The 21057-nt window shown below is 42.6% G+C and overlaps 2 protein-coding genes across 2 annotated transcripts in view; both read right to left on the reverse strand.

Annotated features, from left to right (window-relative positions):
* LOC140168731 (uncharacterized) overlaps window positions 1-21057 on the reverse strand; it is an 84887-nt gene that overhangs the window by 890 nt on the left and 62940 nt on the right. The gene's annotated exons all lie outside the window — the stretch shown is intronic.
* On the reverse strand, window positions 1001-16497 carry LOC140168732 (uncharacterized). Its single transcript, XM_072192142.1, has 5 exons — window positions 16076-16497; window positions 14744-14827; window positions 3503-3631; window positions 2139-2606; window positions 1001-1433 (listed from the first exon to the last, which is right to left on the reverse strand). Exons 1-5 carry the CDS (start codon window positions 16465-16467, stop codon window positions 1001-1003), a joined length of 1506 nt encoding a protein of 501 aa, XP_072048243.1. The 5' UTR covers window positions 16468-16497.

Consider the following 21057-nt stretch of genomic DNA (forward strand, 5'->3'; position numbering starts at 1 on the left):
TAAAATAAAATAAAGACAATCCAGGCGTCGCATAAAATCGTAACATGATTAGTGTCTTAATATTTCCATTCCACTTGACATTTGCACTACTCCACCCTCAAGAAGAATTAGGTAAAGCGCAAATCATGACAACTCACAGAAACGCAGATCTAGGTGTGGCCATGGGAGATACTAGAACCATAACAGGTTCAACGTTTCAAACCGCATAAACCCCTTTTTTCGGCTATTAGCCCTAATACACGACAGTTCAACTGTTGGACAAAATATTCTTGTGATAATTTAAATACTGTGCACCGAGCATCTTCAACATGTCCAATACCGTAAAGATTCGCCTAATGGCGCACATAGGCAAAGAGGCAAATATCGCGTACAATATAGACAGCTTCTTTAAAATTTTTAACAAGAAATACGGGTGTGTGCCTTTATTTGCTGGTGAGATTTTTACGGAAGGCACTTTTATTTTGAGCCTAAAATCCAATTATATGAGTAATATCAAGGAGCCCATTTGCGCCATGAGGCGAATCTTTGCAGCATGTTAGCAACAGCCTCTGTGGCAGTTGAGATTGGGTTAAGAATTTCTGATCTCTTAACCCGAAGGCTGACGGTGAAATTGTTCTTATGATTAGTTTGTTGGGAATGGCCTTCATTGTTCTTAATTTTCGGTCCTGTTTCATCCACACAATTAGAGAAGGAGAACCGGGACTCCCTATACCGCCATCGCGCCATGTACCCTCGCGTCGTCAGCAATGGGGAGAACATTGGGGGTATCGGGTCTTTGCCGACGGTGCGCTGAGACGAACGAAAACAATTCTGCGTCTCATCTGAAGCGTCTTGGCACTCGCATATGCCGTTCGCATCAAGTCATCTCAAATGCGCCCATCATCTATTTCGCGCTTGCATCACAACGAATGCCTCGAGCGCATTCCGAGGGAAACCGAATACCCCGATTTTTTGCGCCATGGCTATATCAAGATGACGGTCGAGTCCCGGTTCTCCTTCTCTAATTCTGTGGTTTCATCCTTTTCTTTCCATACATGCCATCGTGCGTACGGGTCTTAATCCGTTTAGCCTGGCTCCCAGGCATGGCCTGAGCATTTTTCTTGAGCCTGAACTCATGACGACCATGCAAAACCCTCTCATACCTTGATTCATTGAGAAGTACTGCCTTGAAGCCCTCCAGTTGTATCTCCGGCTTGCAGGATTGTCTTCTCCCACGTGATGATGTGTCGATCTCTTCCAGCGACACAGCGGCTTCGATATCGTGATAACTTGGAGACGAGCGTTCTTGTAGTAGCGGCGATGTCTCACTGGTCTTATCTTGCACGTGTTCTATCCTGACTGGACCCAGAGAGTGCAAGGCGCGAGTTGATAAAGTGCCACATTCATCGGCCATGGCGGTCAAACCGCTTTGAAATATTGAAGTGTGGGATCTTCTGCAATCAAAAGAACAAGAGATAGGGTGTAGAATTTAACGCTGATAGCAATAGCAGTATTGCGTATGGTTTAAATGCCGTATTACTTGTGGTTTTGGCTTCGTATGGCGTTGTTACGGCGTCCCTGTTCTCACGGCCTTCTCTCGAAAATATTGATACAGTCATATTACCTATACTTGCGACGTGGTGTTAGACTCGTTCCTGGCGTCGTCAGCGGTGTCCTTGTTCTCGATCTTATGGCCAGTTCATGACAAAAGGACACAGGTCTAATTTATGTCATATTACTTTAGATGTATGATGGACTCGTTCCTGACATTGTCAACGAAAACGGTGTCGGTGTTCGCATGGCCCGTTCACGACAAAGTGACATCCTAATTGATGTCATATGACTTACTTGCGGACTTGTTCCTGCATGTCCTTTTCAACGGTGTCCCAATTTTAATGTCCTATTTACGACAAAGGACATAGACCTATTGATATTGATACCACCATATTACATGCTTGCGATGTGGTTTTGGAGTCGTTTCTGGCGTCATCAATATTGTCACTGTTCTCGTCATGCTCATGGTCCGTTCATTCACGACCCAAGGACATATCCTAACTGATGCCGTCATATGTAGTTTGGGACTCGTTCCTTGTGTTGTCAACAGTCCCTGTTCTGATGCCTCGTTCATGACATGCCTAATTGAAATCGTATTTACTTACTTGCGATGTGATTTTGGACTCGTTCCTGGCGTTGTCAACGGTGTCATTGCTCTCATGGCTCGTTCACGACAAAAACGGCATGTAATTTTCCTCGGAATCGTAGATGCGGAACTTTGAACATGTTGAAGGTAGAACTCGAATCCTTCAGATTCTCCGCGATAAGCGGGTGGGCTTGTCCGGCCATCTGAAGTCGTGGGCCGACTATTTCCCGATATCATCGATTGAATTTCGGCGTGAATCGGACACAAGTCAACAACTTCGTTTTGGTGTCGGAATATTTCGGAACGGTAGCGATTCCATAAACCTACTAGGATGGCCGGTGAGCTTGTCGTGATATGCAGTTGGCGACCAAAAGGGTCATCGGAATCGGTGGCGCAGACGGTGTCCGGCGCGGAACGTACTGCCCGGAGGTTTTCCGGCACAGATGATCGTCGTGGACGTAGTTGGACTCGAAGGACCTCAATGTAGCTAGATAAATGTAGCAAAACACAAGTTTAATAATGGTTTGAACGTTAACAGGCTCATCCGGGGCAACATTGTTTTAGGCCTATCGCCTTAGACTACGTTTATCCCAAGTATAGGGTAGAATCAAGGGCGTAGCAAGAGCGAAAATGAAGTGTGTTAGGAGTAGAGCTAATACAGGAGACTTTAAAAGGGCCCCGCACTTCCTTTTTGTCCATGTGCCTCCGATGCTCTTGCCATGCCCCTGGGTGAAATAATTATCGGTTAATTCGTAATGAATTTTATAAAGAGAGGGGATGGCCCGTATCCTAGAAGGACGTCAGTCAATGTGAGACATAGAACTCAAACTCATGTAATCGTGAGTGCGCGCTGGTTCCAATCCTAACGGTTCTGATTTTTTATAGAACCGTTTTGTTGAGAATTTTGCCCCCTTTCCCTAAAACATAGGCCTACTTTCCCCCCAATGCCCATGTAAAAATTTCTGGTGCCGCTCCTAAGATAAGTAAATTTGACCGTTAGGGCCTACGTAATCCATATTCTTCCCTCTGTCTCTCTATATAGGCCTATACGGTCTATACCCTGTCCTCTAATTCAAGATAATTAATGCCTATCATGAAACAGGCGAATCGCTATTCGACATTATGCCAAAATATCAACGATTATTTACTGTTCAGTGTTCTCTTCTGAAATAAGCTATTCCAGTTAAAATCCATACACCCTTGTCGAAGACATGATCTTCATCTCCCACACAGGGGTGTATAACATCAAATGGAGTCGACCATTCAGGTAACCCCATCATATTTAGACATTCAAACTTTCTGTGTGCTGTATATAAGATAAAGTTCATGTCTTCCATCTAGGGGGTGTATGGATTTCAACTGGAATATCCCAGTGCGACTCACCCTGGGATGATATTGAGATCAGTCTTCAATGCCGGCACCAGGCTTTTGTATTTGTCAGGTTTGTCTGCGTCGAAGTAGCCGAATGATGGCATTTCCATAGGCAACCGAGTTGAACACACATCCATCGAGCTATAAAGGGGAAAATATTTAGTGCATCATCATAGTAGATAGCTATGGTTGCGGGCACCTGTCTCATCTGTCACTTGGCCTCTGTCGACTTAAAAAGCTTTAAAATCGAAATGCTCCGAAAGATGTATTTCCATTGAGACACCGCTCAGCATGTGCATATGTATAGTGTTCAGCGTCTCGTGGTTCGGTAGTGGGAGAGCGTGGCGCAATGGTTAGGGTACTTGCCTTTAGTGCATGAGGTCCCGGGTTCGATTCCCGGCGGTGGCGATTTGCTGGGATAAAAAAAAGGCTGAAATTAATTGACAACTTCTGTAGATTAAATTCAGACTTCCGCTCTCCCCATGGTTCATTTAGAATTGGGTCCATGAATCATGAAAGTACTCCGTCCTTTGGAGGGGACGTTAAGCCGTCGGTCCCATGTGCAGAGAGCCACACCTGTACATGTAATTCGCAGCCAGTTTCGAAAAGAGTAGGGTGTTAACCCCTGACTGTTCCCAACCCGTCCCGGTGTTCAAATGGACCCCAATGGAAATAAGCTTCAATAGAGGCTTTCTTGGGTTATCCAGGGTTGTCAAAACCAGAACAAATCAAATCAAAAGTCACAGCTGATGGTGCTCCCAAGAATCAACCCTGTACACATAAGAGTGTCAGAGCTATTCAAAAAGAGAAGCGAGATTACCCACGGCTGTGATTTGGCCTACATGTATCCCGTTTCTAGGTTCCAAAGGACTGAAACGGTATTGGTAAATCAAGCCAACACATAATATTATTTTTAGGTAATTCCCATTTCATTTTCCTATCCCCAAATCGCGTGTATCCCTTTAAATTGGATTTCCTGGTACGGAGAAATGAAACCCGTATTTATGGTCGCTCTGCGCATATTCGGTTCAATTAATTATCACCCGCGCTTCTGCCCATGTGCGGTTCAATCAATTATCTCCGTCAGCCAATTAGCGCGCCGTACGTATCCAATCAATTAACCGTCAGCCAATTAGCGCGTCCGACATGCTAGCCGGCTGGGCGACCTCATGTTATTCTCGTCCTTGCTGTTTAGGTGAATATATACAGCTTTTCTTTGTCGTATTTTTAAAATTATTATTTTTAGAGTATTATTATGTTTTCGGAATTAAAGAGTTCCAAATTAAGTTAGGATATTGGTATAGAACGCGTGGAGGTGGTTTTGAGATCGTGGAATCAGTTTTTAAATGTGTTTTGGACGATTTTCTTCATGCGTAAGTTGGGTGATTTGGCTATGTTGTTTCGCACGTGTAAGCGGTGTGCATGGCGCTGCATCCAAATTTCTTGTCGTTCATGGTTTCAAATGCACCTCCAAATTCATGATTTCTCATTCTAGTATTTTATCATCATAGGTCCGAAACCAGACAGCATACCTTTGCCCTTACTATGGTGTGCAATTCAGCTTTCTAGGTAAAGTGGGAAGTGAGAAAGAGCTGAATTAGTTTGGTGTTGTGAATTATTTTATATTTGTAATTAAATATGGGTTCCATCATTGTGTGGGTGCTTACGTGCGAAGGTGATGGATGACCTTTCTTCGAGGTCATAGGTGCGTGTACAGCACGGGTACATTACTGGGAGTGCATACAATGTACATGTGTTAATTGCGTCAATACGGGGTTTCCCCGTTTTATATTTTCGGATCTTTTGATTTAATTAATTATTTTAGACGTGGCATGTTGTGCATTAATAGGGATCATTATATTTTCGCGGTGTATTATTTTCGTTTGGAAAATAATATTCACACTCTCTTTCTCACATTTCACAAATTATTATGTGTTGCAATGTTACCTGACCTTTGACATTATTCGCGATTATTATCCAATATGCAATAGGCCTCAACCAAAAGTAGTCTTGTAACGGAATTACAATTTGTTTCAGATCATAGAGGCTTTAACATTTAGATCATAGTATTCATGTACAAGTCACACCCAAATGCTACTTCAAGATAGTTAGGTTTTTATTATGAGATTGTCATATACAGGGCCTATAATCTTATTTAGGCCTATGTGTTGTGTGAAAAGGTATATTTAAATATTCATATATATATTTATGTGAATGTTAAGCGTTCACTGAAAGATGTGGTGAGTTGATATGGTATATTGATTATTATTTATTTTTATTATTGATTCCAACAGAAATGTGTTATGGCTCCGTGCACGTGATGTTTACTTTTCAGTGCATCAAAAGACTGCGGAGTAAGGGGTAATATCGCGTGGGGCGATCTTATACCTTAAAGTCATACCAGAAGATTGCGGAGTAAGGGTAATATCGCGTGGGGCGATCTTATACCTTAAATTCATACCAGAGGATTGCGGAGTAAGGGTAATATCGCGTGGGGCGATCTTATACCTTAAATTCATACCAGAGGATTGCGGAGTAAGGGGTAATATCGCGTGGGGCGATCTTATACCTTAAAGTCATACCAGAGGATTGCGGAGTAAGGGGTAATATCGCGTGGGGCGATCTTATACCTTGAAGTCATACCAGAGGATTGCTCAGTAAGGGTAATATCGCGTGGGGCGATCTTATACCTTAAATTCATACCAGAGGATTGCGGAGTAAGGGGTAATATCGCGTGGGGCGATCTTATGCCTTAAATTCATACCAGAGGATTGTAGAGTAAGGGGTAATATCGCGTGGGGCGATCTTATACCTTAAAGACATACCAGAGGATTGCAGAGTAAGGGGTAATATCGCGTGGGGCGATCTTATACCTTGGAGTCATACCAGAGGATTGCGGAGTAAGGGGTAATATCGCGTGGGGCGATCTTATACCTTAAAGTCATACCAGAGGATTGCGGAGTGAGGGGTAATATCGCGTGGGGCGATCTTATGCCTTAAATTCATACCAGAGGATTGCGGAGTAAGGGGTAATATCGCGTGGGGCGATCTTATACCTTAAAGTCATACCAGAAGATTGCGGAGTAAGGGTAATATCGCGTGGGGCGATCTTATACCTTAAATTCATACCAGAGGATTGCGGAGTAAGGGGTAATATCGCGTGGGGCGATCTTATACCTTAAAGTCATACCAGAGGATTGCGGAGTAAGGGGTAATATCGCGTGGGGCGATCTTATACCTTAAAGTCATACCAGAAGATTGCGGAGTAAGGGGTAATATCGCGTGGGGCGATCTTATACCTTAAATTCATACCAGAGGATTGCGGAGTAAGGGGTAATATCGCGTGGGGCGATCTTATACCTTAAATTCATACCAGAGGATTGCGGAGTAAGGGTAATATCGCGTGGGGCGATCTTATACCTTAAATTCATACCAGAGGATTGCGGAGTAAGGGGTAATATCGCGTGGGGCGATCTTATACCTTAAATTCATACCAGAGGATTGCGGAGTAAGGGGTAATATCGCGTGGGGCGATCTTATACCTTAAAGACATACCAGAGGATTGCAGAGTAAGGGGTAATATCGCGTGGGGCGATCTTATGCCTTAAAAGACATACCAAAGGATAGCGGAGTGAAGGGATAATATCGCGTGGGGCGATCTTATGCCTTAAAGAGATACCAAAGGATTGCGGAGTAAAGGGGTAATATCGCGTGGGGCGATCTTATGCCTAAAAGACATACCAAAGGATTGCGGAGTAAAGGGGTAATATCGCGTGGGGCGATCTTATGCCTAAAAGACATACCAAAGGATTGCAGAGTAAATTAGTAACATCGCGTGGGGCGATGTTATGCCTGAGAGGTACCTCAACTAAGTCTGAGGAGTATTGTGGCTTTTGAGAGGATATCATTTTGGTGAGTTTTATATTTTATAAACAAGAGAGGATTTTATTTGGTGAGTCATGTTTATTTTTATTATGTACGTGATTAGTGCACATGCTGTTGGAATCATATTGTTTTATTATGTGTATATAGATTTTATGATGATACTTTACCAATACATGCTTGCATGCGTTCGTAAGTGTCATTACTATTAGCATGCGCTGAGCGGGGCTACTATGCCCAATTTTTCATTTAGTACCAAAATAACTTCGACTTTTGTAGGCCTTTCATGTTAAGTTGTATTAACACATTTTCCCTATTGATTCTCATCCTTGCTGTCAGGGGGTGCTAGCTGTGTGGTACTGCAGGGGTAGTGTGGGAGTAGGAAGCTAAAGTATAGGATGGGTGTGACTAAGTCTTGTATGCTGTAGTTTGGAGTAATAAAATATTGTTGTGGATAACTAAGAAAACTACTACGTGATATTATTTGGATGCATTTCTGCTTGTAAGAGATATTCTAACAGTGGGGTTCTGCCCCCACGACTTACCCACGTCTCACGCAAAACTTTTCGTGTTCCTATTAAGGGAACTGGTGTCAATCCGGCCACCTGACTTTCACATTCAACATTACTGAGCTAATCAGGTTTACATTAAAAACACATTGAGACATTTCACGTGCTTTTCTCCTCGGCAATCGGCCGTCCCGCCACAAATTGGTGTCAGAAGTGGGATTTGAGTGTTATAAGCAGTACTATAGGTGCACTACAATGTCAGGGAGAGTAGAGGAGGAAGGTAGAGGAGGTCGTCGTAGGAGGAGATTGGGGAGGAGAAGTAGGAGAAGGCACCAGAAGACTTTGAGTAGCCATCAGGAGTGCAAAATTGAGAGGATAGATAGAGATGGGGGAAGTGAGGAGATGCCACCAAGCTCCACCAGGAGTAGAGGAGGACTTTGGGCGCTATTTGGAGCGCAGTGATGGGGAGGATAGTGGCATATATCTTTCAGAAGGCATGGAAGTGGACATTGTGGAGGGGAGTAGAGGAGGGGGACAGAGGAGGTAGAGGACATACCCGTTGTTGATACGGAGAATAGTGCTGAAATTGGATTGTATATGACGCCATTGAATGATGATGAAGCCCCAGATCCTGATAGTGGTGACATGGGTGGTGAGGTGGACTACCCGTTAGCACTTGATGATGTTGTGAGAGTGGCCCAGGAGAAGATCAATGTTCAATTAGAGATGTTGCATGCGATGAAGAGAGAGCATAAAATGGATGTGGTATTGTGGGACAAGAGGAACGTGGAGGAGAGAAGGGATGTTTATGAACAGATGGTGTACAACCAGCAACGAAGACGAGAGTTGGATGAGAGGGAAGTGCTCTGTCTGACAAGAAGGCCAGTATCGAAGAAAGAGAGAGAGAATGGGAAAGTGAAAGGAAACGAGAAGTTAGTGAATTGGAGGAACGACGAGCTGTCTTTGACTCACAGGTGGAAGTTTGGGAAATAAGCCTGTCTGACAGGAAGGCCCGGATTGAGGAAAGAGAGAGGGCATGGGAAGTTGAGAGGGCACGTGAAGTGGCTGAATTGAAGAAGATACGAGCTACCGTTGATAGAGAAGCGAGGTCGAGGGAAGAAAATAAAAGCAGTGAGAGTGATAGTGCCCTGTCTGACAAGAAGGCCAAGTTCGAAGAAATGGTGAGTGCCCTGTCAGTCCGGAAGGCTGAGTTCGAAGAAAGCGTGAGGGCATGGGAAAGTGAAAGGGAGCGTGATGTTGATGAATTGGAAGAACGACGAGCGGCCTTTGAGAAAGATATGTACATTCTCAACATACAAAATGATAGACGGGAGTGGGAGCTAGGTAGGAGACTTAGTGCTTTGTCCGATAGGGAAGCTGAGATAGTAGAAAGAGAGAGGATATGGGAGATTGAGAGGAAGCTAGGAATAGCTAAGCTGGAGGAGCAGCAAGCTACTTTTGGTGCAGAAGTTGAAACGTGGGAGAAGTCTAAAAGCAGTGAAAGACAGAAGATAGATGTTAAAAAGGAAAGGAATAAGGAGAAATTGAGAGAGAGGATATCAGAGATACATGATAGGGAGGTGAGGTGTGAGCATGAGAGGGAGGAGTGGGAAAGAGGAGTGAAGGCGTGGGAGGAGACGAAGAGTGAAGAGATAGAGGAACTTGATGCCCAGAAGGCAGAGTGTGTTGCACGAAGTAGAGCGTTAGAAGGCAGCGCTGCTGATTTAGATAGAGAAGCAGCTAAGGTCGAGAAGCGACGGGAGAAGTTTAAAGCAGAGAAGGGGGTTTGTGAACAGGTTTTCAGAGAGAGGCAGACAGATTTAACGAAATGGGAGGCAGAGTTGAAGGAAAGGGAGCGGGGACTGATGGAATTGGAGGTCCAAATAGAGGAGAAAGCAAAGCTGGTAGAGGGCCAATGTTCTCCTGCTATACACGGTGATGGAGAGTCTAGCGATTGTGGGGTCGAGGTAAGGCCAGAGAAAAAAGCCATCAGAGTTTGATGGAAAGACTCCGTGGAAGGATTTTATTATCCACTTTGAGGCGTGTAAGGCATATAACCAGTGGACAGAGGAGGCGGCCAGGTATCAGCTATTTACCTGTTGTAAGGATGATGCCTTAGCGATTTTGAGCGTAAATGATATAGATTCGAGAGAGATATCCTATGAGGACCTAGTGGCGTTGTTGCAGAGGGAGTTTGGGCCTAGGGAGAGTGAGGAGAGTTATTTCCAAAAATTGTCCAGACGGGAACAGTTACCGGGGGGAGACATTAGCTGCCTTAGGGCACGAGATAAAGAGGTTGACGGCACTTGCCTACCCAGGGACAGAGAAACTGGAGAGGGACAGAATTGCGAGGCGCCATTTTAAGAACGCGGTGAGTGATCAGGAACTACGTGCGGAGTTGTTTCGAGGTAGGCCGGATACGTTAGAAGCTGCCGTGTGTATAGCTGAGGAAGTAGAGTCATTCTTGAGAATAGAGAAGTCAAGAGGCTGCGGTAAATTGGGTTATAGCCATGTTGTGGGAACAGAGGCGGTGGATAATAAGGTGGCAGAGATGGAAGCTAGAATAGACTCGATGGACACCTCACTGAAAGTAGTTGAGAGGATGATGCGGGATACTGCCTTAAAGAAGGTAGAATCCAAAAGTCCACGGGCCCCTCAGACAGCTGATAGACAACCAAGGGGGTCAGTGTCAGCAGGAGTTTATGTGAGACAAAAGTGTGTGTCTCGGCTGTTGACCGTGGAGGGGGATAGTAGTGTCAGTAGTGACACGACTGAGGTAGTCGGAGAGAGTCAGGGCAGCATGGGAGGTGATAGGAGGCTAAGGAAGAAGGAGGTAGTAGGAAGGTCGGAAGGAAGTGTGTGGAGAGGAGATCAGGACTGGGAGAGGGGCAGTAGTAGAGAAGGAGGTGTACACGGTGATAGGAGGCTAAGGAAGAAGGAGGTAGTAGGAAGGTCGGAAGGAAGTGTGTGGAGAGGAGATCAGGACTGGGAGGGGGGCAGTAGTGGAGAAGGAGGTGTGAGAGGAGTTACTTTGGAGAGCATAAGGGACATGCAATTACGAGATAGGGTGATTGGCCCTATGTTGAGGGGGAAGATAGAGGGCAGAAAACCAGTGTGGGGAGTAGTGCCGCAATGTTACATGAGACAGTGGGAGGTATTGAGTGTGAAGGAGGGGGTTTTGGTCCGGAGATGGGAAAGTCAGGATGGTAAGATGGCGAGGTGGTTGATTGTGTTACCACGGGGACTACAGGAGCAGGTGTTGGAGGAGTTGTGTGTAACGGGGGCTGGTGGAGGATTAAGAACTAGGAATGTATTGGCTGTAGTGAGGCAGAGTTACTATTGGGTGGGGATGGGTGATGACGTGAGGGATTACTTACAGTACCGGGGATTTGATTTGGACAATGTGATGAGAGCTGCAGTGTCACATGATCGCAGTGTGGTAAATAATGGTGTGAGACCAAGAGGACCAGGTGTTCACGTCAAGCCTGGGGACTTTGTGTGGGTGTGTGGTAACCAGGTACCAGGGAGAGTTGGTGGAGATTCCGGAGGGCCTTACATGGTGTTGGCTAACTTGCCCGGAGGTGCGGTGCGTGTACAGAGGAGTAGGGGTAGTAGGCCAATGGTTGTTAGTGCAGGACGGGTGACAGTATGCGAGGGACTGAATTTGGAACCTTGGAAGTGTAGGGTCCCTGTGATGGAGCGTGAGCGGGGGCCTATGGTGCATGCGAGTGCGCTGAAGAGTGGGACTAATTAGAAGTTCGGTCAGACCTGCAGAGTAGTCAAAAGTGGAGCAGTTGTAAATAAGTTATGTTGCAGTTTTTAAGTTGTGTTTAAAGTTGTGTTGAGGGTATTGTGTTTTCAAGTAAAATCAAACGTGCGGTTGAAGTAGTTTGGGAGATGTCTTCATCGGTGATCTTCGTGGCTGTGTGTGAGGGATGAGTTAATATGGGTGCATGGTCCTTCAAATGATGATGTGTTTTCTACGGACGGGACAGGGAGACTGTACTTTGGGACTTGTCACACTTATTTCCTTATAGGCGTATGGAAATGTTGTCAGGACAACGGGGAGTCAGTGATAGTTTCAGGAGTTATATGCTATGTGTTGTGCCAAATATAGATGGTGGTGATGTCTGTACGTCACTGGACTCCTTGGTACCGCCTTGAGGACGATAGCTTGGGAGAGTCAAGGACACTGGTTCGGAGTGAAGGTCCAAACCGTCCTATTACCAATGCAATCAAGTAGAGATGAGCTTACCAACCAAACTCCCATGACTATGACTTACGAAGAGAATAGAGGAGGGGAATAGAGAGGCAACCAGTCGGCGAAGAGACGGATGAAAGGAAGACGGGGAAGCAGAGTAACAGAAGTATCGGGGGGAACTTATGAGATTCTGGTGGTACCCGCATGTTAGGGTGATAGGCTGGTCCTTTACCAGAGCGAGGGGACAAGCTCCCTCCACCGCTTTAGCCGTCTTTGTACTGCACCTTCTGCAGTACTCTTTATTATTTTGTTTTTCTTTCCGAGTGACGTTTGGTATTTGCAGTGGTTTCTTAATGTTATGAATCACAAGGAGGAGTGTTCAGAGCACTAGATTATTCCAAACTTATATGTATAGCCGCGGTGTTTGAGGATACTTACCGTGGTGGGACCACCAGACTGTCATTCCAGCAGTATGGAGATAACTGGGTAGAGTGACGGTTCAAACCGTCTCTTCTTCCAATACCTTTCTAGCCGTAAATCAGCCAACCATTTCCCCATGACCATGACGTACATACTTCAGAAGATGGTAGCAGTTGGACATTCGAGTGGTTAATGATGACGGACAACCAGCATCGCAGATGTCAGAACTGACAGACTGATACAGACGATAACCATGAAGACCGCAGTGAAAGATTGAAGACTTAGGCCATTTTCATTTAGTTAGGAGTAGAGTAGTGTAGTACTAAGATAAGGCAGCATAAATTTACCAATGCCGTTTATTTTTTTTTTACGTCCATGTGCCAGGGACGGCACATTGTGGGAGGGGGGCTGTGAAACGGTATTGGTAAATCAAGCCAACACATAATATTATTTTTAGGTAATTCCCATTTCATTTTCCTATCCCCAAATCGCGTGTATCCCTTTAAATTGGATTTCCTGGTACGGAGAAATGAAACCCGTATTTATGGTCGCTCTGCGCATATTCGGTTCAATTAATTATCACCCGCGCTTCTGCCCATGTGCGGTTCAATCAATTATCTCCGTCAGCCAATTAGCGCGCCGTACGTATCCAATCAATTAACCGTAAGGGGTAATATCGCGTGGGGCGATCTTATACCTTAAAGTCATACCAGAGGATTGCGGAGTAAGGGGTAATATCGCGTGGGGCGATCTTATACCTTAAAGTCATACCAGAAGATTGCGGAGTAAGGGGTAATATCGCGTGGGGCGATCTTATACCTTAAATTCATACCAGAGGATTGCGGAGTAAGGGGTAATATCGCGTGGGGCGATCTTATACCTTAAATTTATACCAGAGGATTGCGGAGTAAGGGGTAATATCGCGTGGGGCGATCTTATACCTTAAATTCATACCAGAGGATTGCGGAGTAAGGGGTAATATCGCGTGGGGCGATCTTATACCTTAAATTCATACCAGAGGATTGCGGAGTAAGGGTAATATCGCGTGGGGCGATCTTATACCTTAAAGACATACCAGAGGATTGCAGAGTAAGGGGTAATATCGCGTGGGGCGATCTTATGCCTTAAAAGACATACCAAAGGATAGCGGAGTGAAGGGATAATATCGCGTGGGGCGATCTTATGCCTTAAAGAGATACCAAAGGATTGCGGAGTAAAGGGTAATATCGCGTGGGGCGATCTTATGCCTAAAAGACATACCAAAGGATTGCGGAGTAAAGGGGTAATATCGCGTGGGGCGATCTTATGCCTAAAAGACATACCAAAGGATTGCAGAGTAAATTAGTAACATCGCGTGGGGCGATGTTATGCCTGAGAGGTACCTCAACTAAGTCTGAGGAGTATTGTGGCTTTTGAGAGGATATCATTTTGGTGAGTTTTATATTTTATAAACAAGAGAGGATTTTATTTGGTGAGTCATGTTTATTTTTATTATGTACGTGATTAGTGCACATGCTGTTGGAATCATATTGTTTTATTATGTGTATATAGATTTTATGATGATACTTTACCAATACATGCTTGCATGCGTTCGTAAGTGTCATTACTATTAGCATGCGCTGAGCAGGGCTACTATGCCCAATTTTTCATTTAGTACCAAAATAACTTCGACTTTTGTAGGCCTTTCATGTTAAGTTGTATTAACACATTTTCCTATTGATTCTCATCCTTGCTGTCAGGGGGTGCTAGCTGTGTGGTACTGCAGGGGTAGTGTGGGAGTAGGAAGCTTAAGTATAGGATGGGTGTGACTAAGTCTTGTATGCTGTAGTTTGGAGTAATAAAATATTGTTGTGGATAACTAAGAAAACTACTACGTGATATTATTTGGATGCATTTCTGCTTGTAAGAGATATTCTAACAGTGGGGTTCTGCCCCCACGACTTACCCACGTCTCACGCAAAACTTTTCGTGTTCCTATTAAGGGAACTGGTGTCAATCCGGCCACCTGACTTTCACATTCAACATTACTGAGCTAATCAGGTTTACATTAAAAACACATTGAGACATTTCACGTGCTTTTCTCCTCGGCAATCGGCCGTCCCGCCACAGGACTTCCAGTATTATAGCCTCAATATATAGGATGCAATAGGAGCTATACACAAAGTCTAATGTCAAAACTTGCTGCTATTTGCAGGCCCTAGACAAATCTCTTGTAGAAGAAAACAAAACTATCTCACTCACTCTTTTCTTGTCATCTTGTACACTGTTTGGTAGAACGCTAAATCGTCTGTGTTCATTGCGTTATCCTTGGCGATCTCATCTCGTCTGAAAACAAAACAAAAACTTACGAGATATCTCAAAAACATACAATTCGAGGGTTGAGAACCAGAAAGCCATACGCACCCGGGGGTCACTCACTACTTGACTTGCTACGCACCCGCGTCCAAGAAAACAACTAAAAGGGTATGTTTTTCACCACACAGCGTCGTCGACGTCTTTTTGAAAAAGGGGTACTTTTCAGAAGGCATCGCCAAATCCTTAGACGTTTAGGGTTAGTAATATTATTGTTTGAGTGAGTTTGCACTAATTTGATAAAAATCACTACTTTTTAATTGATTCTTGTCACCATTGTGCATGTTTTCTTTAGTATCTATAGGTCTGCAACATCAAAAAGACACCTTGGGTATCAAATTAGCTCATTTTCCTGTTTACGCCACTTAGGGTATAAATTAGATATTTCTCAGTTGACGCCATTTTAAGGTATATGGTTTTTGCATGTGCTACGCCATTTAGGGTAGGATTTTGCATGTGTCTCGCCATTAAGGGGTGCAATTTGGTTATGTAAAAATTCGCCATTAAGGGTGCATTTCAGAGGTGGTCGGACTTTTGTGTGAGAGTGACCCCCCCGGGCATACGCACTTGGGAGTTAAGGCTTTCTGACTCTGAACCCTCAAATTCTTACTGCCTTTGATGACTGAAGCAAACCACGATTAAGAAGACGTAAAAGATTGTGAGTAAAATAGCGCCGTCATCATTCGAGACGAGATTGATTCCATCAATAATATTAGGGCCTACTCATTCCCCCAAGCAGTGCCCCAACATGATGGAACTGTCTTTTAACGTTATAGACCACAAATGCCCCAAACGAAGTTCAGACAAAACCGAAGCTCGAGTAGGCCTACTCATTCTTATTAGGGTGCATGTTGTTAGCCAAACATTTCTTAGGGGTTCGAAATTGATATTCGGGAGGGTCGCATATTTCAAAATTGTTTTATAGAGGGGTTGGACCTATCTCAGTCAAATGGGGCTGGGAGGCACCTGTCTCGACTCACCCCCCCCCCAATAAAGACCACAACATTGCAAACATTGCTTGCAAACAGGGATTTGCAATAATACAGCTTTCGTTAATGAAATGACTAATTTCTGAAACGAACTTGTGCCTATATTTAAAAAGCTGAATTTACATTCGACCGCTTTTGCAGATAAGTGAATTTGCACAATGGCATTGCTTTTGCGCACATGGTCATGGGTGCGATTCGCTTTCTATAAAAGTGATCGAGTGTAGCAACTTACTTCCATTTCAATCTCATCACACCGACGGTAGTGACGCACATTACGAACAGGAACAGTATGATGCATTCAGGTATCAGTATCATTGCAAGAGTAGCATTAAAGGCAGAACGGTGGCCGCCTTCATGTGGCATTGGGACGCCTGTGACGTTCACGTGACTGATGACATCAGTGACATTGTCATCGGTGACATTCATCCAGCTAGCAGTCGCGTTGACTCCAGTGACTTTCAACCAGTCAACGGTCGTTGTCATCGCGCTGACGACGTAGTTATGTGGAGAGGCTGATGGAGAAACGTCGGATGCTTCTTGTTGCAGCTGGTTTGGTTGCTGCACCCATTCTGATTCGTAATCCTCGGAGCCACCAACTACTTCCGAGTATTGATAAAAACTCATGATTTTCTGGACGAATTACTAGAATTTGATCTACATGATTTCGGTTGTCTGAAATTATTAAGATGACAAAATAATAACAATAATATATTATTATTAACAGTCACAGTATAGGAGTCCGGTTAATTCCCACAATTTTAATATGATTGATGAAGGAATGGGCTCAATTTATTGAGTAAAACCTCCTTTAAAATCTAAAAGCCTATGTTTATAGGGTCCTGGCCGGGGCCCGCTTCACAAAGCCATATAGGCCTATTATATTATGCTGGTTTAATATCGGTTTCATACTTTCCAGCCGCTCTTACGACGATTTTTACGTCATAGGCATAATCTTATAAAATATTGATATAAACATGATAAACTCGATAGTCGCCTTACATCCCTCCCTTTTCTCCAATTCCCTCCCACCTAGCCTTATAAAATGGCTATTCCACGGTGCGTGGTTCTTCTTCTCCATAAGGTGTCAAAGAGCATGATATGAACTTACCGTTCATTTTGCAAGGCAATCCGGATCATGGAAAACGTGCATTTAGGGCATGCGTATTAAAATTTATTATTTATACCGATAACTTTCCCAGCAACTACACTCTAAATTACAAGGATTTAAAAATAAATCCTTAAGACTGTAGTTAGGGACCAATCAATTTTAGATTTAAAATTAATCTTATAGATTTGAATTTTCAATCTTAAAGATTTAATTTTAAATCTTAAAGATTTAATTGTAAATCTAGCACTTGATTGGTCCCTAGTCCCTTGGGATTTATTTTAAATCCTTGAAATTTAGAGTGTACATCCGAACACGTGTTCTTCGTCATTTTGATTAGCTAGACGAAAGTCGTCATATTTTCTTTATAGTGTAGGCCTACTAGTTCCGTTGACAGTTCAAACTTCTTAAATTAGGCCTACCTTTGTCACATGTCAAAATAGAGCTCCGAAAGACCCTTGATTTTGATAATTTCAGCTCTAAAAGGTTTTTTTCATGCGATTTTCAACCAGAAAGCCAAGAAAGACCCTTGATTTGGACTGTTCGCAGCTCCAAAAGTCCCCATTTTACTTTTTCGCAGCTCCAAAAGACCCCCTTTTATCGGTACGCCGTCAGCTCCCTAATACCCACCACCTCAAAATTCCGGGGGAGCATATATACCCACCAAATTTTTTCGATGTGTCCCCCTGGCCAATATATATTCGTAAAAACGACACTTTTACAAGTATCCCGTTCTCCTGATTTACAAGGAAATCCGGAGCTTGGAAAACATGCACTACATAGCCGCTTTCGCCAAACGTTTGACAAACATTTAGCGATCAAAACGTTTGCCAAACGTTTATGGGCGTTTGCGAAAATGTTTGACAAACGTTTGTGCTCGGCAATTGTTTGACAAACTATATAGAAATGTACATTGTTTTCATTTCATAACAGGCCTTTATATCGTTTTTATAAGGTGATAGTTCAATCTTGAAACAAACTATATCAACACTTTTAAATGTTGTTTTATTTTAATCAAAATAATGAAATAAAATAAATAATAAAAGTGAAAACTTACCGTTATTATAAAACTAAAAATCACAACTTCACATTATAATTTCATTCGGAAACATGCTCCGATCCCAAAGCAGCACAAAATCCGCGTTCTACGCGTTGGTGGACCTGCGGCTGTGACAGCGCTGCCTTGCACGACGCGCCTTCACTGGACGCAGGAAATATAAACGTTGGGTCAAAATAATTTTGACAAAAAAAAGGCGCATTACTATGTCTCAATCAAACTAAGATTAACCTAAAAGAGGTGAAGTAAATAAAAAATAAAAATAAATAGCCCTTCAAGAAGACCGGGGAGGGCGGCTCGGCTCAGGTCTCACTGCTTAGTTTTTAAACCTCAGGTACATCATCGAAATTAAAGCTGTAGGGACCGTTCACAAACACTTGTTGGGGGGGGGCTGATGCAAAAAAATGTCATCGTGAAAATTTTTCGGCCCCCCCTTTACAGACCTCAAAAATTTCAGGGCCCCTTTTGACATGAAAATTATGGGTCAACCCCATAGAAAAGCATATAAACTCAATTTTCCTAGGAAAATTTGTGGTCATTTTTTTAGCCCCCCCCTTAGTAGGGTCCAAATTTTTCAGGACCCCCTTTTGCATCAGGTCCCCCTAACAAGTGTTTGTGAACGGTCCCTTATCCTACGTTGGTATTACATTGCCCAGGTCTAGAATTGAAAATCGTAATGTGGTTGGAAAAAATGGTATATCACATCCGAGGGAAACATAGACAAAAAATTACACTGTCACTTGATTTTAGTTTATAGACATTATGATAAAACAAAACTTTTATTCTAAAACAAAGGAACAATAATATGATACAATCATGTTAAAAACTGTTTAATATGAACAACAACATCCAAAATTTAGGGTTAAAAAGACAATCATGAAAAGACGGGGTTATCAGGGTTAAAAAGACAATCATGAAAAGGCGAAAGAAACACTGACAGAAGTGATATTTGAACAGGTTTTCCCTCATTGGCAATCCAAAAGAGCTGAAATGTTTGTTTAGCATTAGACAATTATTTATAGAAATACAATGAAATTAAAATTAGATGGACTCGAATTCTTATTATGTAGAAGAATACATGTAGGCCTACTGCGATCACTTAAATTCAGTGATCCCAGCGCAAGTGTAAAAATTGCTTAAAAGTGAAGGATAAGTCATTCAAATTGTCATTTGGTATTTTTGAAATGACAAATTTGGCAAAAAAACGAAGAAAACAGCAGTAGTGACGAAGTTAAAGCCTCATTCAAATACATTATCTAAATTACAGATTTATGTAAAATGTCTTATTTTTGTCAAATACACAGCTTTCGGTTGAATCACTCGCTATATTAGCACATCTATGACAATGACAAAGATACCAAAATCTGAATTTTGATGATTTTTACGATCGTCCGGATGAGCAAATCACTGAATGGGCCTTTAAGGCGAATCGGAGCCTTCTGGCCTTATTTTTCCAGTACTGGTAATTTTGCTTATAATAGGCCTACAGATTATTTCTCACGGTAATACCTTGCATTGATCTTACAGAAAATGAGTCATGAAGCCACTGGGCACATTTATATTTCCATATGTTTTGCAGTTATTGAGTTATGACAAATAATATAGACCCAGGTCAAAACGAAAGTTTTCGATATTTCCACCTCCCAGGAAAAACCATTTACACGAGGGGGGGGGGGATAACCCATGACAATGAGCCTTTGGGTCTCCCGTATTGAACCGCAGCTTTCCTGGTAGGCCAATGGGCTCTATTTTTCACAATAATTGAGCACAAACACCGCTAGCTCAGACACCCCTCTGTCTCGCCTTAAGTTTATTAGTTACCGTAAAATTGGGTAACTTCGGTCAGCGGGGTAACTTTGGTCGGTCAAATATATTTTTTTAAATGGTCATATTTTCGTACAGCAATATTGTTTTTAGTCATATTTGGTGTCAATTTGTTAAGAAATATGTTTCGAAGAAATAATAGTCGCTCATGTGTAATTTCCTTCAAATATACGAAAAAAGCGGGATTTTTGACCAAAAATCAGCATTTTTTTACATTTTTTTCAGAAAAAATAAAAATCGATATTTGTGAGCAAGGATGTGTGTTTGATTAATTTTGCAAGGTGTCAAATGTCACAAAAAACAACAACATGCCCATATTCAGCGAAGATCAATTTTTTTGATTTTTTTTTCTTCATGGAATGTAATACTGTGCATGACCAAAGTTGCCCCAAAGGCGGGGTAACTTTGGTCAGGTCATTTTTAACCCCTAGGGCACCCTTACAAAATTATTAAAAAAATCTTTTTCAACTTCAAGGTGTAGAATGGAACCCTAATGTCACAAAAAAAGAGTTAATTAGAAATATAATTGGTTTTGTTTGGAAGCAGTGGTTTAAAAACTCTGAAAAGTGTCAAAAGTTACCTCATTTTACGGAACATCATTTGAAATGCCGATGAGAGATAACTGAGAATGTTTTGACATCACACAGAATTATACAAGTTTCTTTTAAGAATAAGTCACGTAAGGCCATCTTAATTAAATGCTGTGTCTCAAAATAGTAGTTAGTAAAATCGTGGGCGTAGGCCTCTTTGTAAATCAAGAAATTCATTTTTTTTTATGTCGTTTTATTTTTTTTTAAACAAAAAGGCTAAAATAAAACTCAAAATTCGTATTCGATCATAAGTTTTATTTTTATTTTTTTTGGCAAATTTTGGACACGAAAACAATAAAAGAGAAGAATAGTAGTTTGTAGCAGTGACTTTATTTGTGTACTATCATTCCAACATTCGCAATAGGCTCCCTATTGGGTAATTTTTGCACAAAATTATTCTTGTCCGAAATCCTGTACTGACATATAAAAAAATAACATAAAAATAAATACAATTTAAAAAAACACGCATTCCGCATTAGTTTTTCAATTTTTCACAAGCTTTGAGACACAGGATTTAATTAAGTTCGGGGGCACTCGTAATAAACGGACGTCTCTGATTTCAAAGACGGGTCAGTGATTTCACATACGGGGGTCTGATATCACATACGTCGAGCTTTGTTGACAGCTCGGCACTCGAT

The sequence above is a fragment of the Amphiura filiformis genome, chromosome 13 (assembly GCF_039555335.1).
Source record: "Amphiura filiformis chromosome 13, Afil_fr2py, whole genome shotgun sequence".
NCBI lineage: Eukaryota > Metazoa > Echinodermata > Ophiuroidea > Amphilepidida > Amphiuridae > Amphiura > Amphiura filiformis.

Bases quoted from the DNA above. Each gene is read 5' to 3' on its own strand.
- LOC140168732 (XM_072192142.1), bottom strand. From the start codon at position 16,467: ATGAGTTTTTATCAATACTCGGAAGTAGTTGGTGGCTCCGAGGATTAC. The intron at 14,828-16,075 runs GTAAGTTGCTAC...TTTTGTTTTCAG, and splicing joins GTGATGAGATTGAAATGGAA to ACGAGATGAGATCGCCAAGG. The intron at 2,607-3,502 runs GTGAGTCGCACT...ACATTTATCTAG, and splicing joins GATCTCAATATCATCCCAGG to CTACATTGAGGTCCTTCGAG.